Raw genomic sequence first — 26269 nt, 5'->3', positions numbered from 1 at the left:
TTCTTCTTCTTCTTCTTTCACACTCCTCCGTTACTTGCTAGTAATATAATTCCATTCTTCTCCATCTCTTTATTATTATTCCAATTACCACAAAATCTTTTTCAAATGAATTTAGCTGCTCTTCTTCTTTTTCTTGACTTTCTTTTTTTGCTTTACCCACTCATAATAATGATTCCTATATTTTCCATCACCATCTTCTTATTGATATTATTCTCTCCCACCTATGATTCCCATCCCCCAAAAATCTTTCTCAAGGAATTTAGCATCCTCCCCATAAATGCACTATAAATATTTAAAAAAATTCATGAAGAAAATTAAGAAGAAGAAAAAGAAAAAAAACCCATGTCAAATCTTCACTTAATTGATCAAGATTTACTTGAGAAGTTGGTTCATGATGCTCTTGTTTGGAGCTCCCTTCATGGGCTTGTTGTTGCTGATAGAAATTTTGAGGTGGTTGTTTTTCTTTTCTTTTTTAATTTCCAACTTTTTTTTAAAGATGATGTATTGTTTTTATTACTTTTATATATGTGTGGGAGCTATGTGAAGTGTCTTAAAATGCCAACTGTCTTAACATATATGCCCTTAAAGGTATTAATATAGTCCACCCTTAGTCGTGCGGGCTCCGCCCTCAATAAGATGTATGTTAGTAAACTACCGACATACATCTTAATATCTTATGTATGTTAGTAATAGTTAAGCTGTGTATTAGTGTTTCGCACACTTCGTATTTTGAGACACTTCACACAGTAACCCATGTTTGTGTGTGTGTGTGTATTGTCGAAGTTTTGATTGATAGTTAGAAAATGACCCAAATGGGGAAACTTCATATATAAGTATTATGGATATTCCTGTATATAAGTCGACGCTTTGGCTCTGATGTATGATGCCTTTCGAGACTTTCACCAGCCTGTGAGGTAGGTTTGAACCTGGTCACTTATTCATACGATTATGTTGTAACTGAGACCTTTGGGACTCAGTTACCGAGAAGTACAATGAATAGAAAGGAATACATTTCAAGTACTTTTAATGAAAAAGGGAAAAATAATATGATGATATTCTTTTAGCTATGTAATCAGTGATTGGTTTTAGTTAAAATGGTTAGTTTCAGTTTCTTTAGTATATGGTTTTGACTATTATGGTTTAATTTGCAGAGATCGTCGGTGCCTGGAGTGGGAATGGTTCATGCCCCTGTTGCTTTATTACCGAATTCATTTCCAGAGAGTTGTTGGAATCAAGCTTGTGAATTGGCTCCCATTTTCAACGAGCTAGTTGACCGTGTTAGTTTGGATGGCAAGTTTTTACAAGATACTCTTTCAAGGTATTTGTTTTAATTAAAGTTAGATTTAAGTATCCGGTGGATAACCATGACATGTTTTCAAACTGCTTCAGTCGTTTTCATTGCATAAATGTGGTTTAAAGTGCTTTTATGTTATTCTTAAATTTGCAGGACGAAGAAAGTGGATGTCTTTACCTCTAGACTATTAGATATACACTCCAGGATACTAGAAATCGGCAAAAAGGAGGTATCTTAATAGAGTGATTAACCCTTTATGTGTCAAAGCTCACGCTTTACTATATTTTTCATTTTCGTTGTTAGCATCATCCTGTAATGTTGTCATTGCCAATCATGAAAAGCATGCAAACTACATTTAAGAAAGTTTTCTAGTTAGTTTACAAAACCATACACTTGTTTGAATAAGCTACATTGAATACATCTCTCTATCGTAAAAGGTGTTACATGTTTGGACTTGTGATTGTTTATGTGATTTTGAACTATCAATAAATATTTGAGATTTCAAAGAACTAAGAATCTATTTATTTGAATTAATGGAAGTTGCTAAACTTTTAAATCTTTCTTAGGATATTCGCTTGGGATTAAACCGCTCTGATTATATGCTTGATGAGAAAACAAATTTACTTCGCCAGATAGAATTGAACACAATTTCATGTGCATTCTCTGGGTTGAGTTGTCTAGTCAGTGAGCTTCATAGGTAACATATTTATTCCAAATCTTGTGATATGGCTTTGTTGTGGCATTTATATATATTTACGACCATAGGGTTCCAGCTATTCACCTTTTTTTTGCTTAATACATGTATACATCTCGCAGGAGCTTACTATCTCATTATAAAAAACCTCTTGGGCTTGATTCCGGGAGGATTCCAACAAACTCTTCAACAAGTAAGTTTGCAGAGGTGTTGGCGAAGGCATGGACAGAGTATAACAATCCAAGGTTCCTTTTTTCCATTCAGTTCATGACAATTTCTGCAATTTTATAATTGTGCTGTATAAAATACCTGATTATCATGGTACAGTGCAGTGGTGATGGTTGTGGTTCAACCTGGAGAACGCAACATGTATGACCAATATTGGCTGAGTACAACCCTCAAGGAAAAATATCCTTTTCACATACTGTTTAGGAAGATATCAAATTTGATTCGCTAGTTTTTAAAATATCTAAAGTTCATGAGGGTATGTTTGGATGTGTTAAAAACTATAGTGACAATAATCAGTTTTGTGTTTGGATAAAAATGATCATGGTTAATGATTTTTATGATTATATGCGCTCAAAATCTTTAGATTTGAAGCAGATAAAAAGTTATAAGACAATTGATCGCAGGCATTATAACATCATCCATAGCGTTAATCACTTAACTTTTTGAGACTGATTTTTATTCTTGAAGTAACAATAGGCACTGAAACTCATATCCAAACACCCTTTCGAGATTAATGTTGAGATATAGTCCTTAGCTTATCAACACACATGATGTTACAACCATTCGGAAGACACTGGCTGAAATTGATGCACAAGGGGCAATCCTTCAGGATGGAACTATGTCAGTGTATGTATCTTACTTTCGTAAAGTGAGTTCTTCGGATTGAGCATATTTGGACGAATGCCAGCTGAATGTTCAAAGGTTTCAGGGATGGGGAAACTGTTGCCGTCATATATTTTAGAGCTGGATATGCACCCACTGATTATCCATCTGAAGCAGTGAGTAGAAATTCTAAACGTTATTGAGAATATCATTGTTATCTTTTACTTATATGAGAGCTTGGTTTGAAGTTTATGTATCTTGTAGGAGTGGAAAGCTAGGCTATTGATGGAGGAGTCTTCAGCTATTAAGTGCCCTTCAATCTCTTATCAACTAACTGGCACCAAGAAAGTTCAGCAGGAGCTTGCAAAACCGAATGTGCTTGAGAGGTCATAGCATGGATATACAATATGACTTTCCTTTACAGCTTAAAAAAAGGTTTCCTAAGCAGGTGTCTGATTGATAATTTATTAAATAAATGAAGATTATGACTTTCCTTTAACAAATTTTTCGTGGCTGAACAAGTATAGGGGTATTTTGGTAATTTGAGAAGTGATCATTTGTTAAATGGTTATGTATACTAATTGGCCCTTAACGGATCTTTGATCTCAACTTTTCTTCAAACTATGATGAATTGAGAAACTCTGATATACACTTTTATTGATAATTGTCAAGCAATTCTAAGATAAAAAGATACTTGTTTGTCACAAAACTTCTACATATATATACTTCACGAAAAGGTTCTAGTGAAGCTTTGTGTTGGTTAGTTGATGTCCCTTTGTGAACCAATGCATCCTTTCCTTTCGGTTGTGTCTCTTCCCAAGAGCCACACACTCATGCCCATATTTTTATTTACATAATTTCACATGCTATATCCTATATACGTGTCCGACAATTTCTTTGTGATGATCGGGATTAACTCATCATGTAAATGTTATAACTTAATCGATTCTTTTTGTGAGACCAGGTTTTTTGAAAACAAAGACGATATAGCAAAGCTTCGGGAATGCTTTGCTGGATTGTGGAGTCTGGATGATTCGGATGCAGTCAAAAATGCTATTGAGCAGCCAAGGGCATATGTCATGAAGCCGCAAAGAGAAGGCGGAGGTCAGACCACATCTGAACTTGTATTAATAATCTTGTGCTACGACTGTATTATAGGTATGTGTGAAACATGATACAAAGCGATAATCCGAGTGGAATTTGTACCAAACCAGACTGGTGACGGGCACTTGGTTCTAATTATAGCAAAAGAAGAAAGGGGTTCTCAGTTTGTTCAGTCATAACCAGATTTTTCTTTACTTGGCTTTAATATAATTCCGTCATTTAGGTAAACAAATGGCTTGAATTAATAGGCTAAACAAGTCCTGGTTTGAAACCGAACCGATACCACACCATATGGTCCAGTTCACAGTTCTCATATTCTCCAAAAATTTCCGGATCTGGTTTGGTTCCAGCACTTTTTTGTACTGCTGAACATTCCTACTACATGTTACCTCTTCCATATTTGCTTCTCTCAAGTGGTTGTAGTTTGCTCTTTATAACCTAGATCGTAGAGTTTGAGTGTACTTGTGGGTTGCTAAGTTGTTTTGAACTTGTATGAGCTTTTGATTAGCTAGGCAAAAGTTTGTCTCGATTGACAAAACAGAAGCCCGCACTAGGATCTTTGTTCTAGAGTTTTTGAAATACCATTTGGTACAGCGTTTCTTTTAAAATCGGCTCTCTGGTTGGTTTAATCTGCTTTATTTTTAGAACTTTCTAATTTTCAAACTTGAAATGACATCTTTTTGTATTTATAGTTTTCAAACACCGAAATCCAACTCTGTAATTGGTTGAGGATCTGCTTTGGGAGCTAACTGGTTCTAAACCAGTTGAGTTCGGTTCTGTTAGCTTATTTTTTAGCTCCTGTTCATTCCAGTTTTTTCTCTATATGGACACGTATAGATTATAGGGTGTGTTTTTAAAAACGTTAATTATAGATGTGTTGTCATTACTACTAGCTGTTTGTTCAACTCAGGTAACAACATTTATGGAGACGATGTTGGCAAAACACTTCTAAGAATGCAGAAAGAAGGGTCTGAAGAAGCAGCAGCTTACATCCTCATGCAAAGGATTTTCCCGACTGTTTTTCCAACAATATTTGTACGGGATGGCATCTGCTATAAAGAACATGCCACATCTGAACTTGGGATAGTTAGTATGTATTTAAGGTACATCTCACTTTCTGATTGATTTTTTTCCGACATCTATTGCTTCATTATGATATCTGGACACATGATATGCACTTTTCTTACTAAATGATACAGAATTAAAGAGGAAGTGATTAGTAATGAGCATTGTGGTTACCTGATGCGTAGCAAAGTTTCTTCATCTAATGAGGGTGGTGTTGCTGCTGGTTTTGGAGTTTTGGACAGTTTATATTTGACATAATTTCTGATTATGTAAGGATTATCTATCGTTACTTCATAATAATTTGGCTTGGCCAAGAGCTGATCACTAAATCTAAATGTTATCTTTGAGCTATTTTTGCTTGATGGGTTGCAACATATGTAACATTAATAAACATTTCTTGTAACGTGATCCAAATAGGTAGCTACTTTTTGTAGCTTTTAGGAGCTTCTAGCTTTTTAAAGCTCATTAAATAAAGCCTCATTTGATCGAAAGAGCTTAAAGCTTTTAGTTTGAAACCAAACTTTGAAATCTAATGCTACTTTTATAGTGTTTGAAATTGGGGCTGGAGCTTTTAGAGTGCAAAATTACTCTATTCATACGGTCATACAACTCTTATCATCTAACAAGATACAATCCATTTTTTGGTGTTTGTATGAAAATTTTTGGTAATTTTGCAAACAAAATTTTGGCCATCTTATCTTATTAATGGAAGTCAATAAACTCTTATTATGTTTATTTTATAAGAACTACGGAGTATATGATTTAAGAAGGGGGCTAAATGTGAAACTAGTTAAAGTTCCATGGATACTGGAATGTCACATCTATCGCAAATAGAGTTATTCAAGAGTGTCGTTTTCTTTTGAAAAATGTTACTAAGGAGTTGTTTTATTTTACATTTTGTTTTCACTAGTCCATCTATATTTTGAGGTTAGAATATGAATGAGTTTGTAAACCCATCGTGTTTAAAACTTCTTTACGTCAAAAAAGCAATTTTTTTATTATAAAAATCTAACTAGTTTCTCGAGATCTAGTTTAACCCAATTCAACTGAAAATTCGTCTAATTTTATACAAAATTAAAATTAACAAAAAGTCAATTCACAATTTAACCACTTAACGGATGTTTTTTTTTTTTTTTTTACCCGTTGTTACAAATTAACCCGATTTCAAAAACCCTAAAATTAGTAAATTCAATAAAATGTTCAAATAATCTAAATTTTCAATTTTCAATACTATGATACCATCATGTTGATTAAAAATTAAAAAAATGTAACTAAAAGGTAGTATAAAGTTGTGTGAGGGTGAGTGGAGTTAAAAAGAAGTCTAAAATGGGAGCTGGCTGCTCATCCTCCTCTTCTTCTTCTTCACTCTCCTCCTTTACTTTACCCACTAATAAAAATAATAAAAATTCCTCCACTTTCCATCACAACCTCAAGTCACCATCTTTTAATTCCTTTCTTTCACCTCCTTTATTATCATTATTCACTCCCACTTATTCTTCCCATCCCCACAAATCTTTTTCAATGAATTCAGCAGCCCCTCCTAAATGCACTTCAAATATTATTCTTAATATTCATGAAGAAAAAGAAAAACCCACTTCTAATCTTCACTCAATTGATCAAGATTTACTTCAAAAGTTGGTTCATGATGCTCTTGTTTGGACTTCCCTTCATGGCCTTGTTGTTGGTGATAGGAACTTTGAGGTTCCTTTCTTTTTAATTACCAATTTATTTTATTTTATTTTAAAGATGATGATTATGTTTTTTTTTTTTTTTTGTGAATAAAAAGATGTTAACTTTATTACTTTATACAACTACTGTACCAACAACAATGACAACAAGACCTAATCCTGTGTGCGGGGTATCTGGGAGGTAAGATGTAGACGGTCTTGAGGTAGAGAGACTGCTTCCAAAAGAACCTTCGCCCATAAGTGTAAAAAGTTGGGGGTGTAAAGAGTGTGGTATCCATACCTCTTTACTGTGCATCACCCGGCTACATTAAAAGTAGGGAAGAATAGCAAACATGTGACTTAACATACTTTAGCACAAGTTCAACAATACATAGCACAAGTTCAACAATACATATACAATAGAAACCATATTGAACATATTAAACAACAAAAAAGCGTAAAAACATAATAAACATAGCCTCTATACGACAACTGTACCCGATCCCAATATAAGCAGGGTAGTCGTAGTGTTTGGCCTAGCTTTTCAGTTTTTGCTTATGCTTCTATCAAGATATGTAACATAAGCTTGTAAACTATTTTGTGTGTTTGGATTGGCTTGTGTATCTTGTGAAGCGTTTAAAGGAATTCATTTTAATATTACAATAGAAGCTAAAGGAGCTTCACAAATAGCTTCTCAATAGGAACATATATAAGCTTAAAAGCTTACCCAAACACTTAAGCTAGCTTCTTTAAGGAAAAATAAGCTAAAAAGCTATAATTAACACAAAAAAGCTAAAGAGTAGAGAGACTGCTTTCAGAAAGGACCTACGGAGAGAAAAGATGGTAACTTTATATATGTAAATTGTCAAAGATTTGATGGTTACAAAATGACCCACATGGGGAAACTTCATATATAAGTATTATGGATATTCCTGTTTAGAAAAGTCGACCTTTTGGCTCTGTAGCCTTTCTAGACTTTTACAATGTATCGTAAAGTTTTAATTGAGTGGGGCTCGAAACCGGTTCACATGATTATCTGGTTATTTAGACCTTTGGGACTTCTTACCAATATGTACAGTGAATAGAATGGAACAAATTTTAAGTACTTTTAATGGAAAGAGAAACATATGATGATATTCTTTTAGCTATGTAATCATTAGACATTGATTGGTTTTGATTATTATGGTTTAATTTGCAGAGATCAGGATCAGTGCCTGGAGTGGGAATGGTTCATGCCCCTGTTGCTTTATTACCGAATTCATTTCCGGAGAGTCATTGGAATCAAGCTTGTGAATTGGCTCCCATTTTTAACGAGCTAGTTGACCGTGTGAGTTTGGATGGCAAGTTTTTACAAGATACCCTTTCAAGGTATAGTTTTAATTAAAGTTAGATGTAAGTTATGTGATTGATATTAATATCTTAGTATAAGTATTTGGTGAATGAAAATGACATGTTTTCAAGATGCTTTACTCGTTTTCACTGTGTAACAGTGCTTATATTATTATTTTGAATTTGCAGAACGAAGAAAGTGGATGTCTTTACCTCCAGACTATTAGATATACACTCTAAGATGATAGAAATCGGCAAAAAGGAGGTATCTTAATAGGGTATTTAACCCCATAATGTGTCAACGGTCACGATATACTATTTATTCCTTTTTTGTTGCTAGCGAGCCTATAATGTTGTCATTGCCGATCAAGAAAAGCATACAAACTACAACTCCTAAAAGTGTTCTTGTTAGTTTACTAGTCCTGTTACAATTTCTTTGAGAGGCAGCATAGAATAAATGAAACTCTATGACAGTTCCAAAGTTCAACACCCATCCATCCTCATGCAAGTCATACAAGTAGCAGACCAATGACACAAGTGAACACACAAGACCAGACCAACCTCTCAGGCAACACACTCGAGCCAAAACTAAAATCAAAAGAACCATAAACAATAAACACTACAAAACAGGACAACGAATGGGCAGAACACTAGATAGATTATGAAGATTTCCGACCCAAAGCCATACAATGGCTTTTTTTTTTTTTTTTTTGTTTAAACGGCATATTATCCTACTTCTACTCCTATATTACACGAATTCCTGGGATATAAACCAGGACTTCCGAAAAAAACCCCATTAATCCACCCCCACAAATGTGGTAAGTGGGACTCGAACCCAGGTGGATCCTCCCAAAACCATACACTCGTTAGAATAAACTACATTGTGTACATCTCTCTAGTCTAATAAGTCTATATCTTAAGAGTGTTACATGTTTGGACGTGTGATCGATATGTGATTGTAATAGACATAATCAGTTGTTTAAGTGATTGACATATCTGATTATTTAAGTAATTTATGTGTAAGATGACCATAGATGACGTTATTAAAAGAAAAGAGAAATGACTTATGCAGTGGGCTGTTTAAATGTCGCTCCAGTTAGGGAATTTAGACTTTTTGTTATGTCCTGTAATAATCGGTGTTTTGCCTTTAGTGTCAAGCCTTACCCAAATATTTGATCAATAAATATTTGAGAGTTTATAGAACTAAGAATCTGTTTATTCAGTTGTGTGGAGATTACTGAACTTTTAAATCTTTCTTTAGGATATTCGCTTGGGACTACACCGCTCTGATTATATGCTTGACGAGAAAACAAATATACTTCTCCAGATAGAATTGAACACAATTTCATGTTCATTCTCTGGGTTAAGTTGTCTAGTCACTGAGCTTCATAGGTATCTATTCCAAATCTTGTGATATGTTTTTGTTGTGGCATTGAGCTTAACATATTTTCTTTACGGCCATGTCGTTCCAACTATTCACTTTTTCTTTACCTAATACATGTATATCATCTTGCAGGAGCTTACTATCTCATTATAAAAAACCTCTTGGGCTTGATTCCCGGAGAATTCCAACGAACACTTCAACAAGTAAGTTTGCAGAGGTGTTGGCGAAGGCATGGACAGAGTATAACAATCCAGGGTTCCTTTCTTTCCATCCAGTTTATGCTAATTTCTGCAATCATAATTGTGCTGTTAGCCTGTTAAATAGACCTGATTATTGTCTTACAGTGCAGTTGTCATGGTTGTGGTTCAACCTGGAGAACGAAACATGTATGACCAATATTGGCTGAGTACAACCCTCAATGAAAAATATCCTTTACACATATTGTTTCGGAAGACGTTAAAGTTTTTAGAATATCTAAAATTCATGAGGGGGTGTTTCGATGTGTGTTTTAACTAAAGTCATAGTCAGTTTTGTGTTTGGATAAAAATGATCATGGTTAATGATTTGAAGAAGCAGATAATAAGTTATAAGACAACTGATGACAGGCATAATAACATTATCCATAGCGTTAATCACTTGATTTTTTGAGACTGATTTTTATTCTTTAAGTAACAATAGGCACTTTCAAAACTCATATCCAAACACCCTTTTGAGATTAATGTTGAAATGTAGTCCTTAGCTTATCAACACACATAATGTTACAACCATTCGGAAGACACTGGCTGAAATTGATGCACAAGGGACGATTCTTCAGGATGGAACTCTGTCAGTGTATGTATCTTTATTTTGTGAGTGAGTTCTTCGGATTGAGCGTATTTGAACGAATGCCAGCTGAATGTTCAAAGGTTTCAGGGACGGGGAAACTGTTGCAGTCATATATTTTAGAGCTGGATATGCACCTACTGATTATCCATCTGAAGCAGTGAGTAGAAATCCTGAAAGTTCTCTACAAAAATTGTTCTCTTCTACTTATATGAGAGCACGGTTTGAAGTTTATGTATCTTGTAGGAGTGGAAAGCTAGGCTATTGATGGAGGAGTCTTCAGCTATTAAGTGTCCTTCAATCTCTTATCATCTAACTGGCACTAAGAAAGTTCAGCAGGAGCTTGCAAAACCGAATGTGCTTGAGAGGTAATAGCAAAGATGTACATTATGACTTCCATTTACACCTTAAAAAAGGTTTCCTTAGCAGGTGAATACTGATTGATATAATAATTAGATAAATGAAGATGATATGTCTTAATAATAACATGGACCATTAAGTGGTTGAACGAGTATATGGGTAATTTGATAATTTGAGAAGTGATCATTGTTAAAGTGGTTGAGTATACTACTGTATATGTTATAACTGAATCGATTCTTTTTGTGGGAGCAGGTTTTTGGAAAACAAAGATGATATTGTGAAGCTTCGGAAATGCTTTGCTGGATTGTGGAGTCTGGATGATTCAGATGCAGTCAAAAATGCTATTGAGCAGCCAGGGGCGTATGTCATGAAGCCGCAAAGAGAAGGCGGAGGTCAGACCACAACTGACCTTGTATCTATAATCTTGTGCTATTACTGTAATATAGGAATGTGTAAAACTTGGTACAAAGCCATAAAAAGCAGTACTCTGAGTGGGATATGTACCAAACCAGAATACTCATTTCTATTATAGCAAAACAAGAGAAGGGTTCTTGGTTTGGTTTAGGCAAAACCAGATTTTTCTGTACTTAGCATCAATATGATGTCGTCATTTAGGTAAAGAATGGCTCAAATCAATAGGCCAAACAAGTCTGCTTTTGTACCAAACCGATGCCACACCATTACCATATGGTCCCATTTGCAGTTCTCGTATTCTCAAATGTCCAGAGCTGGTTGGTTTCCTGCCCTGTTTAATACTGCTGTTCCTACTACATGTTACCTCCTCTCTATGTGTTTCTCTCAAGTGGTTGAAATTTGCTCTTTATAACCTGTATCTTTAGAGTTTGGATCGTGTACTTGTGGGTTGCAATTTTTTTTGGCATTATTGTGAGCTTTTGATTAGCTATGCAAAAGTTTGTCTGAATTGACAAAACAGAAGAACCACACCATGTTCTTTGTTCTAGAGTTTGAAAAGCCATTTGGTTGGCATATTTAATAAAAAAATAAAAGAAAATCGGCTCTTTCTTGATTTGAACAAGCTTTATTTTTAGAACTAACTAATTTCAAACTTAAGTGACATCTTTTCGCATTTATAGTTTATAAACAATGAAATTCAACTCTGTAATTGGTTAAGGATCCGGTTTGGGAGCTAACTGGGTCTAAACCAGTTTTGCTCAGTTCTATTAGCATATTTTTTGGTTCCATTTCAGTCCAGTTTTTTGTCTAAATGAAGTAATGAACACCTTTAGATTTTAGGGTTTTGTGAAAAACGTTAATTATGGATGTGTTGTCATTTATACTAGCTGTTTGTTCCACCCAGGTAACAACATTTACGGAGACGATGTAAGCGAAACACTTCTAAGAATGCAGAAGGAAGGGTCTGAAGAAGAAGCAGCTTACATTTTAATGCAAAGAATTTTCCCGACTGTTTTTCCAACAATTCTTGTACGGGATGGCATCTCCTATAAAGAACATGCCATATCTGAACTTGGGATATTCAGTGCGTATTTAAGGTACATCTCACTTTCTGCAAACTCCAATTGATTTTTTCCTGACATCTATTGCTTCGTTATGATATTGTGCACATAATATGCACTTTGCCTATGGATGTAAAATGATGCAGAAACAAAGAGGAAGTGATTAGTAATGAGCAATGTGGTTACCTGATGCGTACCAAAGTTTCTTCGTCTAATGAGGGTGGCGTTGCTGCTGGTTTTGCAGTTTTGGACAGTTTATATTTGACTTAACTTCTGATTATGCAAGGATTACCGATCATTACTCCATAATAATGTGGCTGGGCCAAAAGCTAATCACTAAATGGTATCCTTTTGAGCATTTTTTGCTTGATAGGTTGCAACATCTGTAATATGTTTTCCATTTTTATGTTAGATCTATAAACATTTGTTGTAAAGTGACCCAAATATTATGTGTTATATGTGTGTCAATGTGTTGCTCTTCAATACGTTTTAAAAACAGCCTCTTTAACCCGTTTGGGGTTAGAATGAGTCCGAGTAAACTACAAAAGCAATATATTTGCAAATCAGATACGTTTTCCCTTTTAATATTGTTTAGTTACATTCATTGTATTCTAACACAACAAATTAAAGAGAAGTAAACACCAGAATCTAGTGACTCAGGTTCTCAGCAATTTCTATTTGCTCTTTCAATGTGGGATAAAGGGTCTCAACAAGACTTAGTAGGAATCCATCAGAACCATGTTTTGCCATCAAAGAAACCGACACAGGAAGACCATCATGTTTTCCCAGTGGAATTGTCACCTGTAGATCAAACCAAGGTGCAAGTTAGAGATGGCAACTTCGACTGATTTACTCATGAACAGGGCTAATTCCAATAATGTCCTTTTTTTTCCTTTTTAATTGCAAAGGAATAAATATTTGATGGGTTAAAAGTCGACCAAAGTGTATTTTTAATGGGAATTGATAATTTTAATTGATCTACCAATTATGTGCATATTATGCTTGTACTGTCTGCATGGTACTAATATGGGTTCCCATTTATAATGCATAAAGTCTCATGAATCATTTTATTCTTAAAACTTATTAAGCATACCGTTATAGAAAAGATATGATTTTCTTAAGCATAATTTACGCACTAATTACTAATAAATTTTTTTACTTGGACACAATAGTTACTGCCAACTAACCACCACCAAGGTGGCTTAGTAGTTAGGCCCATGATGTCCTCAAAAAGAGGTATCTGCCTCACATCTTAAGGGTGGCCAGGAAAAATGTTCGAAAATGGTCATGGTATACCACGGCTAGGCTGCATAAATTTGAGTCTCAGACTTGCCTTACCCGGGTAACCTACACAGGAAACCTCATTCGCTTACTTGTTTACGTAGTATTATGTGTCAACCAACCCATCCCCGTATGGCATACTATAGTTCAAATGCTTCAATACAATCACTAACCTGGCAAAATCCAGATACTCCAGCTACGGACAACAAGCTGAAGGCCCTGGCACGAAAAGTTTCCAATGATTTGGTCTCCGTTTGCAGTTTAGGTGGAGGTCCAGGAAGTGTAGGTATCACTATAATGCCATTTTCCTAAAAACATAGAGGATCTGGTCAATGGCATATTTGATGGCAGATCCAAAAAAGATAAGAGTGTCGGTGCATATGTTTTTGTATATGTACATAGCCACTTTCTAACCAACTTGAGTTGATTAAATCGCTGTCCAATACAAATTTGAATCAAAATGTCACAAGCTTGAAGCTAGGGGGGTTTACCCCTAAGAGAGCAGTAAGAGCTTCCTGCAGTTGGGTCTTTACAGACTGACAATCATTGATGTGTTCTTCTGATGAGTTAAGGGCTTCTAGTACCCTTTCTGATATACCTGGACCCAACTTAGGTTTTACTGTGCTCACCCACTCACCATGGTTCTTCTTGAATTCATACCTATGCTTAACAAGAAAAAAGAACAATTAAAAAAATAAACTTTATACCAGTATATAGCTAACGGTCTACAGTTTAGATGGAAAACATAATGTATTCAACTTTCTATTTTCGTTTAACTGTGAGATCAGAACACAACTTGAAAATATACCAAATTTCTCCAGAAAACAATATGCTAATTCTCATTTAGTTCCTAAATTATTACATTCGTATGCTAAATTGCTAATCATGTCCATGATGTTTCAATTTGTCACGGTAACTTGATATTTTAAAACAAAACTTTTAAGATATCTATAAAGTTATTGAAACAAAACATAACCACAAATAGAAACAATATCCGCAATTTGATTATTTGATTGTTTTGACATGGTTGGTATAACTTTGTCACTAGAACAACATTTACACAATCAACAAAATGGTCAACAATAACATTTTCCATCAATTGGCTAAAATCTTACAAGATAGCTAATTAGAGTCCATCATAACTCATTGTTACTAACAGAGGACGTAATATGCAATGTAGGATAGTTGAAGAACAATATCAGGAATTTCACTACAACCAAGCAAGCAGCATTTTATTTGATCACAGGACGCACCTTTGTAACAATCGCATGGCTGTAGAAAGAGCCACCAAAGATTTTATGCTGAATTCCCCACTTTCAATTTCATTCTCCATGAAGTGCTTCAAACTTGGAACTTTGCTTTCAACATAGTCCCCAAGGCTAAAAGACTGTAAAATATCACCTGCACTATTGAACTTGAGAAGTTAAAGACTACTCCATACAGTGGTAACTTATATATCATGAATGTAAAACCATATCCTATCTCCTCTAAAACGAAAGAATAACTGATCCGTTCATTGATTTTACATGTCAAACTACCCAAATCGACTTGAATGCATTCATTTTCTTTTGAAGATCTGATAACTAGTCGCACATCAAAGTACAAAAGGTACTATGTATAAAAGAAAAGGTGGTTGCAGATTACGAATATATAAAACTTGGAAAAGATAAGTTTGATATCCAAAACTATATGATGAGAGATGACCACTAATTGAGAAAATATAACTTTTGTGGTTTTTCACCTAGAAGTTTGACAGGCAACATTTATTTCACCTTATAAGCTGAAATACTATTGGTTTGTTCATTGTTTGATGGACACTACAAATAAGGCTGTTATGTTATCAAAATCCCACCAAAAATGAAAAAAAAATTCACCAATGTCATTTTAACCTCCTCCACGGACAAACTTTTAAAAAAAGCTAACTTTTTGCACCAATAATGGGACTAATTACCTAAAGATGATCCAAACAAGCATTCAGTAACCAGATATACTGTTTTATAATATAGAGGTCAAACAAATAGACTTTTTCCAGTTTGACAATCTTGGTAGCAAAATTAAAGCATTACCTCCAAATAACTTCACTATTGATGCAGTAATAACTTTGGACACTCGGGTACTTGGGACACTCGAAAGCTTAAAACAATCTTCAGCAATCAAAACTTGACTAGGCTGCACAAGTTTTTTATAAGGCGCCTGCAATAGTATCTGTCCAACACGATTTAGAGTCCCAGGATCCCTAGAAAACCATCCTGCATAAATTTGACATGTGCATGTGTTTAGAACATAAGTTGCATAAAATTCAATTATAACACGCATGATTTGATTAACTGTTCATGTACATTTGCATTAGAAACGCAGATAAAAGTTGTAAAACATGTGTAACAGTCACATAATTTGAATAATTATTAGCATACTATATTATGCAACAGCCACAACTTACCAACGGTATCAAAACTCTGTGCCATGGGAGTAACTCCATCAGTTGAAACAATTCCATGTGATGGACGGAAACCAAAAATTCCACAGTATGATGCAGGGACTCTTACACTTCCTCCAGTGTCAGTGCCTACACATATAGAGCTCTTAAGTGCTGTCTTGAAATATGTGGACCACTTAAATTGGTCTAACAGTTCATTACATACATGTTTCTTGAAGCGTGTTATAATGTTACTCACCTAAAGAGAAATCAACCAGCATAGCACCAACTGCTACAGCAGAGCCACTTGACGATCCTCCAGGCACTCGGTCTGGTGCACATGGATTAACAGGCGTTCCATAATGTACATTTTCTCCATTTATACTGCATGAATCATTGTTTCAAGTAATAAACATTTCAAATCATTCATCAATATAGCTTCTACAAGTTATGCAAATGGAGGCCATACACATATAGCTGACCTGTAAGCCATTTCATCCAAGAAAGTTCTGCCAAGGCAGGTGGCACCTCCTTTTAACATGGCTGAAACAGCAGGAGCTGTGGATGTAGCAGCAGAATGAGTCCTTAACCAATCTGGATTCCCGAATCCAGTCACATAACCATCCATGTCAAATCTGCTTAGTATATATTTCAAAATTAATAACATAGAAACTCAATTCTAGCGAATAAGACACTCATTGGCGGATTTTAACGTTTACTCCCGATCAATAAATTTAATATAAAAGAACAATCCTATCAGGTACCAGAGAACATTATTACAAATAATGTACATATAAATGTGATGCGGGATCAATAACTAACAATAAGGGGAATTCGATAAACCCTAAAAGGGTGCTCGAAAATGGGGCTTTAAGAGAAAAAGCTCTATGCTTTAATTATTACTCGTTATAGACAACTTCTAAAAGCTAAAACAAGACAAGTAAAATGTCGACTTAATATGTTAACCGAAGAACCAGAGCAAGAGGAGCTGGACACATGACCACATGCATCACATCAATATGCATAGTATATAAGCTATGTACATTGGTTTTCAACTATACAGCTATACATAGATCACTTAAATCCAGTAACCCGAAAATAATAATCTATAAGAAATTAATTAACATTTTGAATACAAGTACTAATATCCCCAAGTCCACTGCTTTTTCAAACAAATGCAAAGAAAATTATCTTTCTATAGCATGTAAAATGACACAGCATTGGCTGCCAATTTTTAGTTAATGATAAACAGTAAAAAAAAAAAGAAGAAAAAAAAAAAGATAGTAACAATATATGAAATGAAATATCTATATACAAATAAACTTAAGGGGGTGTTCAGTTTAACTTATTGACAACCTTATTGGTTTACCTTCATTTGGCTTCTATTTTATTAATAAATTATAAGTCCAAAATCAAAGCATAATAAGTTTGGGTTGAAAATAAGGTCCATAATAATAATAATCTTGTGTGTAAAAAAGTAAAAATGTAAAAAAAAAAAAGAAAAGAAAAAGACAGACATATCTTTGACAGCAAAAGTGAGGCCATTCAAAGGAAGATGTTGTGGAGGAGAAGATGGTTGTGGTTGTTGGAGGATGAATTTCTCCATGAAAGCTCCATAATCTGTGTTCCCTCCTCCTGCCATTGTCATAGTCTCCCCCTATGTACTGTATATTTTGCACTTGAAGAAGGGGATAATATAAGGCTAGAATTTGGTAATTTATGATTGATAAATGATAAATAATTTGGATAAACTATAGTTGAAAAAGAAATTTCTCTTTTATCTAAAAAGAAAAATATTTTAAATTTTTCATTATTAATTAAATACATATAGTCACTTTGAATATAGATAAACTCAAATGTGAGATTTTTTTTTTTTTAATAACAAACCTTCTTACTACCAGACTATCGCTATAGTTATTAACCGAATATTAGCTCGAAGTGTCACACGAGATAGATTCGATCCTTGAATGGATTCATTTTTTTTAATTATTTGGTTTTCCTACCGAAGATATTTGGCTGAGACCCAAAGCAAATATTATGTCGTGAGTGATTATAATTACAGTTAAAAAAATACCTTTTTTTTATTTGTATCCCAAATGCCTTTTTTTTTGTCCCAAAATACTTATCTAACGTTTCTGAGTTGTTCTAGATTAACTGACCAGTCTTTTTTTTACTATGAAGTATTTATTTAAGAAAGATAAAATTATTAATGTATTTTACATTTTTACTAAGCCAATGTATCTTTTTATACACAAATTACTTTTGAGTTTGTTTAGGTTATATTATAGGAAGAGTTGATGAAAAGAAGAAAAATAATGATTTTGACCGTCAAAATAGAGGCATTTTAAGAAATGAAAAACATATAATGTATTTAAAAGATAAGTCTTATGTATCAAATAAAGATAAGTGGATGGAAGGCAAATTCAGTAATGATGATTAAGAAAGGAGAAGTATGTATATCATGTGTCCAACAATTGATTGTTGTACACATAAATTTAAACATGTATTTTTGGCCTTTTAATCTCGTAACTCTTCAAAGAAAATTTGGTTGATTTCCATGCTAAAATGAAGGAAATGTCACCCACAAAAATGTCAATATTGGGTTAAAACGGACTCAACTTGAAACAAGTCTTTTCAGTGTGATTAAAAAACAACATTGTCACATAATACGATTAAAAACAACATTCTCACATAATACATTTGATCGATTTCTTTGTGCAACAAGCTAAGAGGTATTATTATAGATCATTCGAATTGACTCGTTCACAAGTCAGTCTGTTAATATAGAAGCCTTGTACACATATTCTAGGCGGTTTCTTGATTTGCTCATGATATTGAACTGGTCTTAAATCTGTATTTAGGTATGTGCACGTCAAACCATAACCATCAACCACGACATGGTTCTATTACTGCTAGAACCCAACACAAGGATATACATGTACTACCACCGTTTGGTAGACGATTTGAACAATCAATGATTTTCACTACAATACTGGAAAAAGGGAAATAGACATAATATTTTACTCCATAATCAGTCCAACATTGCAACCATATTCAGTAAACTGGTCTATTACCAGGGTCATTTAACAAACATACAACACAATAGAGGCCGATCCAAGTTCACAATAAGTAGAAGTTTGATATTCAAACAACATATCGGTAAGTGACATAACGACCAGCAGTCTCACTAGGCCGGATAATTTTCACAACCTGCCCACGTTTTAGCCCATAATACCTAGCAACTGGATCACTCACTTGAATACGAGGTAGCTGTAACAAGATGTTATACACAATCAACAAATTTGTTTTGGAAATGAATCCAAGAATAGAAACAAAAGTTGAACTAACCTGTGTTTCTTTAACAGTATATCTCTCAAGTAAACCCTTCTTCTCTTCATTTGTAAGAACTTGATGCTCAGGCACCAAAACATGATTTTTTACATTCACCAACAACTCCGCTTCCTGCATTAAGTTTAATATACGTTATTGCAGTCACTATGCAGCTTTGCTAGATAAACACTTCACTAGTTTCTCATTTCAGGTTGTATTAGAAGAATAAGCCATTTACAAATAATGGATCCACTTGGTTGTATTTATATGGTTCATACACACACACACATCTGATTAAGTCCTGAAGTGCTAAACAGCCATCTTCACATTAACACTTCATTGACACTCCTAATGAGTTTATTTTAGATTCAGTGATCCAACATGCCAAAATTCAATCCAAATTTCATTTAAATTTTTCGGTCGCATTAAATTTCTATTATGGTAGACCCCTTTATTCTGTTATTCTGTAACAAAGATCAATACAAACCACTGCATCCACTAATTTAAACAACGCAGGTACAAAATATCTTATTCAAAATTCCTGTGCTCTAAAATGACTACCTTCTATTACTTATTCATCTAAACAGGGAAATAAGAAAATCACCAGGTGCATGTCTATCTAAGTGACTTCCATTATATAACATATTAGCTAATGTATTTGTATGTGATAATCAAAATGTTGTTACTAATATTATATTGATATAATCACCTATCTAAATGGATAATATTAAGGTTCCATGAACATAACATAGGAAAGGATTAAACGATGATAATTAACTAATCCACACTTATTTCATCAACTATAACCGACCAGAATCCTATAATCATACATTCTACTTTTCATAGCATTTCTCATAGTTGTGGTATACTCAATTACATGCTCTCTAATCACTCTATCAACAGAATATCATCTTCAAAAAGCTATACCATTCATATAGATTTCATCCATTACAAAAGCATGATAATCCATATATAGGTTTATACGTAAGTCTAAGATGTTATAGATGGCAAAGCTTGGTGAATTAATAGATTGAAGTTTGCAAAAATACATATCATGGTCCTATACCATAAGACTATTTGCTGGTAGTTTTCATTGTAAACTATATTAGAATAAAGCCAACCACTTTCCACATTATAGGTCGAACATCACAAAGGAAGTTATTTATTCTAATAAAAGGGATAAAACATAGCTTACCTGGAACACCTCCAAGTGAAATTTTGATGATATCTCACTGATGCAAGTTCGGGCAAAGGGAGTTAGATTTTGCTGCACAACCAAGATTCCTCTGGTAACATTTTCTGACTTCATACGGTTAATATAGTTCTTAATGGTCTTAACTCCGACTTTTGCTTCCTCGGGAAAGAAGACATATATCTAGAAGATAAATAACATTTAAAAACACGATTAAAAAGAGAAGGGGATGGCAATCTTAAATATTGTCAGCATCTTGTAAACGATTTCGAGATCCATGGTTTCATTAGACACGCAACTTAAATAAAATCGTCAAAGAAATGCGCATAAGACATGCCAAGTAAAATATCAGGACAATTTAATTTGAGACATAAATGACAAACATAACAAGATTATGCATCCAAAAAAGAGTACACATAATACAAGTTACATGGAAAAAGGGAAATCGAAATCTTGTTCCAAATTTTGGTTACATATATGAAAACCTTTGTTCACTATGCAATCATCGTTGGCATTAAAATAAAACTTTTCACATAAACAAAAAGCATACACTAACCTACCCCCAGTACCATCTACAATATGCAAAAGAGAAAGTATCTATAGATGAACATGAATTGTCAGAACGGCCGTAAACCTACATCGCCACCTAGATGAGCTTATACGTCGTTCACATAGCGGTATACAAAAAATTTCACATAATGCACTAAGTTTACAAGTCCCACTAACCCTAAAAAGCTAAATTCTATGGGATTATAAACAGGATGTTATCTAAAGAAGCAAGTTCAACTTATAACAAAAATAAATCTACAACAAATATGCCGAAAGAGGCAAGACCTGTTCGGAGGAATCGTTTTTCAAGGATTTACTGATAACGATATCTTCGCGTTTCATATTTTCGCCGTATTTCTGAACAAACTGTCGTTTGTCCATTTCAAGCTCAAAATCACCAACCAAATAATTCCTATCTTTTAACATCTCCATTACTGTTTTCCTTATTCTAAACAATCTCTTTATTTCTTCTTCCGTTAACGCCGTCGACATCTTCTCCTTCTTCTTCTTAACTTTCTCTCCTCCTCCTGTAAATATGTATATATATATATACTGCAGCTTAATATAATGCCAATTTTAAGACTAACTATTTACAGGGTATAATAATAATAATAATAATAATAAAATATATACGTACAGGGCATATACTTACAGAATATAGATACAGTTTTAGTTTGAGATTGAAGCAGCGGCAGAAGTTTGAGAGAGAGACTTGGGTCAAAATAAATGGGTTTAGGGTTTTTTATTGCTTGGATTTTTGCGAATAGCTTTCCTTTTTTTCTTTTTTACTGAGCGGTAACAACATTTTATACCCGCCACGTACCGACAAAATCCGACCCGAAACTTCGGTTGCTCCGTTTTCTACTGCCAGCATAATGGGTTTTATTTATTTTTTATGTATTTCAAAAGTCAAAAGAAAAATAATTAATCAACTTAATTAGTGTGTTTAAAGATATGTCTAAAACCTTAAGAATTTGACATGTGGATTCTACTAATTCTCTTTCCTAATCTTGCCCCCTGATTTTTCCACATGTCATCATCTTACAATTAAGCACATCTTTAGGCACAACAATTAGGTTGATTTATCATTATCTAAAGTCGAAAGTTATTTTTTTTTTATGTTAAATCTTTTTAAAATCTTTGAATCACACATTTCTTGAAAGTTGTATGCTTTAACTTTATAGCTTTATATATCCTAATTGTTTAGCCTAAAAATCCTTCTAATTAATAGACTCGTGACATGTAGAAAATTAGGGATTAGATTAGGAAAGAGAATTAGTAGATTACATGTGTTAACAAGTAGATATATTAGGAGGATTTTTTGAAGGATTTATCATTTTCCTTGGAATATATATATACTCAGCATAAACTTACAAGAAAATAGAAAAATCCTTTAAATATATATATATCATTTTTTGGAGGATTTTTAGAAGGATTTATCATTTGCCTTGAATTGTTTTACTCGTAAAAATCACACAAGTTTAAAACTTTTAAAACAAGGATATTGATGTATTAAATACGACAATGTAGTGTATCTAGTCGTGTATAATATAAAAAGTAGTAAGTCTAAAACCGTTTACATGGAATAAGTTTAGTAGTCAACAACAATATTCAAATTTTATAGAAAGTTGGGTCATCTCGATCAATCAATCCGAAAAACATATGAAGTATGAGATTGCACATTTGCACATGCAATGAGTATCAAACTATCAATATCTCACTTTATCAACAGGTCACCACAAGGGGTAAAGGAGAAGCGAAATGAGTTTACCTAGTATCCTAAAATACACTGAAACCCAAAGATTGGCTCTGCTCAACTGCTCAAGTATTAATTAAATCATATCATATATATCATACTCATTCAAACACATAACACAAATGACTAATAATTACTGTATAAAATAACCAACTTGTTGTTTTGGTTAACCAGCCTATCTAAATTAGGCTAGCCTAATGAGTGCAAGGGTTTGAATCTCTCAAACCACCTTCAACTACGAATGACTAATAAAATAAATGCGATAAGTGTATTTCTATCTTCCACATATCCACGATAACCATTTATGGTACTTCGCTTGATTAACTTGGACAAAAATAATGTGATCAATGATCAATAGCAAAACCATCTTCTTTATCCATTTCACTTGTATAAGTTGTATTGTACAACATGTGAACTTATGGGTTTCCTAAAAACATTCAAGCAGTTTCATCTAGGTCCTCGTCAGAAAAAGATAATAACGGAACTAATGGATTTCGTTCATCAGGTTCTTCGTCATCATCACCAACTATCTCAGGAATTTTCCATCCTAAATGGTTGACATAAACTTTATCATATGCTTCGATGTTCAACCCTGAAGCTAGAAATATTTCCAGCTCATTCACAAATCGAATCGTTCTCCCTCTTAAGAAAGGTCTTGCAGCATCTGCCACCATATTCTTGAAATCTTCTTGTTTCGATTCAGGTGAAACTTGAGATACCTTTGGCTCGTTTCTGCAACAGAAACATATATACCTTTAATTAGCAGTTGCCATTTCCAAGTAATTACTTAAAATTGGTCAACTTGGCTCCAACCGTTATAACATAAACAATTAAATGGGTTAGGTCCAAATAAGATCCAATTTGTACTGAAATTTCATATATTTTCCTCGGTCCTTATATTAAAAAGCCATAATATTTAATGTAACAATGACGTTCTTTAATCTAACCTAGTACATTAACTACATACTAAATTATAAACAAGGTTGTCGGGTTTGTCCAACCTGACCCATTTGGACATGTATCAAGAAGTTATCTGTTCAGGGCCAGATACATAATATATTACCCAGCCCGTCATATCTTTGATGCTAATCTATCCACAAACAAATAACTAAGTCTGTAATAAATATTTGAACAAAATTCATCTCTGGATATACCATATTAATTGTACCATTCTCAGTTTAAGCTAATTTTCAAGCTAATACTACTGATTATTGTCTGTATTGAATCTAGTCATATTAATTTCACTGTTCCCATTAATGAAAGGAACTTCAGATATTGACTTATTGAGAGATAGTCATCTATATGTATCAAATTTCAGTCATATCAAGTTAAGAAACAAAATAATGAAAAAGAAATGTACGATGTTACTTTAAAGAGACTTGGTGCCATATTAACAAAGTTCAGTTATTCTATGCAGCATTCACGTTATTTTTGCTTTGAATGATAGAAACCCAAATACTGAAATACGAATCAAGAAAATGGTATGCAGAAAGGAATTCACCTTCTCCATGAATCAATGACACCAACAATGTGATGCACGATTATGTCAATGTCTTTCTCCTACAAAGAACACAACAGAAGGGACAGATATGATAAGTACCAATAGGATAAAAGAGTATATATTAGTGCTACAAGACTACAAGTTATTATATGAACTGAAAGATAATCTTTATGAGAATTAAATGACTAACATATAGAAGACGTATGCCAAGTAAACCACAAGAAATATGATGATGTGAACCTGGATCAATGCTTGAACTTCCCTAATGAGCCAACTATATAGCCACTGGTTTGGCTGTCGATATTTATAGGACTTCCAATAGCGAGATATGTTAATATTACCAATGGAGTTGCCTGATACACAGATCAACCAATAAGTATTATGCAGAAAATAAGCATTAAAACATAAGTAGTCACGGATACCTGGCTCAACATAGTAGCACTGTAACCGGTACTTATGGGCTTTTGTAAAGAACATGCTACAAAATACAACAGAAATTGTAAGAAGGCATAACCCAAACACAAGGCTAAAAGATAACAGTACAACAGAATGATGAACTTTTTTCATTACCTATTTTCTGCATTCTGATAGATAAGATGTTTTTGGAAGGAAATTCCATCATACCCGTATATAATAGATGAGCTTTTTCTCTGCATGATAGTCATACTTTTAAAGTCGGTTCACCGAGAACATCTCAAACCAGAAACAAGCATTCACCATTTAATCGGAAAAAGAACATAAAGCAGCATAGTAACAACTACAGTAAGCTATGAATATCTCAATCACTTGGGTTAATTCTTTTAACTAATTAGTGCAAGCTCGTAAGAAAGTTACATATCACAAACCTTACAAAGCGGACACTTTACAAATGGTTGATGAGATGAATTCTTACTAGCAACAACTTCCGCCCATTGCAGAATGCAATTGTAGCAAAACTTATCTGCAAAACAGTCATCATTATACGTATAAGTAACTAACACCGACTTGATCATATGTGGAATCTCAAACATATAGTTTCTCCTTAACACAACCATAACATACCCCTCTTCTTCATATAAAACCAACCAATAACAATTCAGAAAACGATACATCGCCCACTTTTCCCACCCGATATAAACATGCCTCGTCGCCCTCTCTCTTCCCCTCTGACACACTATCGTTGCTACCACTTATCACCACAACCATCGTTCGCCAATGCTATCCGACGTCTATGAAAAAAAACCTAATTATCTAAACCTATCTGCAGCATATATAGGGCAGGCAGTCAAGCACCATGCTAATTATCAACAAAAATCAATACCAACTGGAGAAAGCCTAGTGGGCGAAACTATGGACATTTATAGATCATAACTAACATTGGTTTTCCATAAATTTGAATTCACATACTAGTGGGCGAAACTATGGATATATAAGGTTGTCCGGTACCTAAGCTTAGGCGTGGAACCCTCACATACTAATGCTTTAATATTTGTTGAATTTTAATTAAATCACATGATTTTTATGGATTAAAAAAACAACATGTGAGTGTTCCCTTCCCATCCCCCATATATAATATACAAAAGAAACTAAAGATTGTTGAAATTAGAAACAGAAAAACGTACGGAAACAATGATCCAAGTAGGATTCGGATTGTTGGATGATGGGCGAAAGGCAAATTGGGCAAGTAACCGATACATAGCTGCTGCCATCTTCTTCTTTTTGCTCCATTTTTCTTTTGGGGAAAAATTACCAAGTATAATGCGTTTTCAAATTTCAACACATACTTTTCAAAAATAAAAAATTGAAATCCGTTAATTAATTTATATAATATAAATGAGCATAGTACCCGCACAATGCGACAACAGTGGTAGGAAAGACGGTCTAGTGGTGTGAGTGATGCAACTGGTGGCGGTATCAAGTGGTGTAGGTTGATATAATTGTGATAGTGAAAATTTTTAAAATCGGAAGATAAGGACTTAAAGTGTTAATTATTAAAATAAAGATTTAGAGTGTAAATTAATTGATAATGGCTAACATAAAAAGGTAGAATTACCTAAAATAAAAAGGGGTTTTTTCTTTACAAAGGAATACGGATTTTTATTATCGATTTACATTTTAACTTAATTTAAAAATAATTACTCCTAATATTTTACTGCATAATTTTTATCTAATAGAAAAATATATTTAAAAATTAGAGAGGTTATAACATTTACACTCCATTCTTGAGTTTTAAATAAATA

The 26269-nt window shown here is 33.8% G+C and overlaps 5 protein-coding genes across 7 annotated transcripts; 2 read left to right on the top strand and 3 right to left on the bottom strand.

Annotated features, from left to right (window-relative positions):
• The first annotated feature begins 242 nt into the window (after positions 1 to 242).
• LOC122603479 (glutathione synthetase, chloroplastic-like) lies at positions 243 to 5339 on the top strand. 3 transcript variants are annotated; one of them, XM_043776190.1, is made up of 12 exons: positions 243 to 450; positions 1152 to 1318; positions 1448 to 1523; positions 1861 to 1991; positions 2111 to 2233; positions 2316 to 2396; positions 2763 to 2843; positions 2926 to 2995; positions 3084 to 3205; positions 3784 to 3977; positions 4834 to 5026; positions 5123 to 5339. In XM_043776190.1, the coding sequence occupies exons 1-12, from the start codon at positions 343 to 345 to the stop codon at positions 5244 to 5246; spliced, it is 1470 nt and encodes a 489-aa protein (XP_043632125.1). In that variant the 5' UTR covers positions 243 to 342; the 3' UTR covers positions 5247 to 5339. The 3 variants fall into 3 exon arrangements, with proteins under 3 accessions (XP_043632125.1, XP_043632126.1, XP_043632127.1); XM_043776191.1 differs by having other exon boundaries at positions 305 to 450; positions 3784 to 3923; XM_043776192.1 differs by lacking the exon at positions 243 to 450 and adding an exon at positions 854 to 914.
• A 975-nt stretch (positions 5340 to 6314) lies between these two features.
• LOC122605652 (glutathione synthetase, chloroplastic-like) lies at positions 6315 to 12508 on the top strand. Its single transcript, XM_043778606.1, has 12 exons — positions 6315 to 6689; positions 7854 to 8023; positions 8174 to 8249; positions 9246 to 9376; positions 9501 to 9623; positions 9713 to 9793; positions 10119 to 10199; positions 10281 to 10350; positions 10437 to 10558; positions 10803 to 10942; positions 11869 to 12061; positions 12172 to 12508. The coding sequence occupies exons 1-12, from the start codon at positions 6315 to 6317 to the stop codon at positions 12293 to 12295; spliced, it is 1686 nt and encodes a 561-aa protein (XP_043634541.1). The 3' UTR covers positions 12296 to 12508.
• Positions 12509 to 12560: 52 nt separating this feature from the next.
• Positions 12561 to 17432, bottom strand: LOC122605653 (amidase 1). The gene is made up of 9 exons (XM_043778607.1): positions 17240 to 17432; positions 16205 to 16357; positions 15982 to 16106; positions 15747 to 15872; positions 15373 to 15555; positions 14560 to 14707; positions 13798 to 13966; positions 13480 to 13614; positions 12561 to 12826 (listed from the first exon to the last, which is right to left on the bottom strand). Exons 1-9 carry the CDS (start codon positions 17368 to 17370, stop codon positions 12674 to 12676), a joined length of 1323 nt encoding a protein of 440 aa, XP_043634542.1. The 5' UTR covers positions 17371 to 17432; the 3' UTR covers positions 12561 to 12673.
• Positions 17433 to 18715: 1283 nt separating this feature from the next.
• LOC122605068 (DNA-directed RNA polymerases II and IV subunit 5A-like) lies at positions 18716 to 21556 on the bottom strand. The gene is made up of 5 exons (XM_043777942.1): positions 21445 to 21556; positions 21079 to 21318; positions 20248 to 20427; positions 19071 to 19184; positions 18716 to 18992 (listed from the first exon to the last, which is right to left on the bottom strand). The coding sequence occupies exons 2-5, from the start codon at positions 21283 to 21285 to the stop codon at positions 18867 to 18869; spliced, it is 627 nt and encodes a 208-aa protein (XP_043633877.1). The 5' UTR covers positions 21286 to 21318; positions 21445 to 21556; the 3' UTR covers positions 18716 to 18866.
• A 1055-nt stretch (positions 21557 to 22611) lies between these two features.
• On the bottom strand, positions 22612 to 25801 carry LOC122605723. Its single transcript, XM_043778682.1, has 7 exons — positions 25652 to 25801; positions 24896 to 24990; positions 24621 to 24700; positions 24473 to 24528; positions 24291 to 24403; positions 24051 to 24109; positions 22612 to 23281 (listed from the first exon to the last, which is right to left on the bottom strand). Exons 1-7 carry the CDS (start codon positions 25755 to 25757, stop codon positions 22987 to 22989), a joined length of 804 nt encoding a protein of 267 aa, XP_043634617.1. The 5' UTR covers positions 25758 to 25801; the 3' UTR covers positions 22612 to 22986.
• Between the last annotated feature and the right edge of the window lie 468 nt (positions 25802 to 26269).

The sequence above is a fragment of the Erigeron canadensis genome, chromosome 6 (assembly GCF_010389155.1).
Source record: "Erigeron canadensis isolate Cc75 chromosome 6, C_canadensis_v1, whole genome shotgun sequence".
Taxonomy (NCBI): domain Eukaryota; kingdom Viridiplantae; phylum Streptophyta; class Magnoliopsida; order Asterales; family Asteraceae; genus Erigeron; species Erigeron canadensis.
Note: the sequence above shows the minus strand (reverse complement) of the source record. Positions and strands in the feature narration are given on the sequence as shown.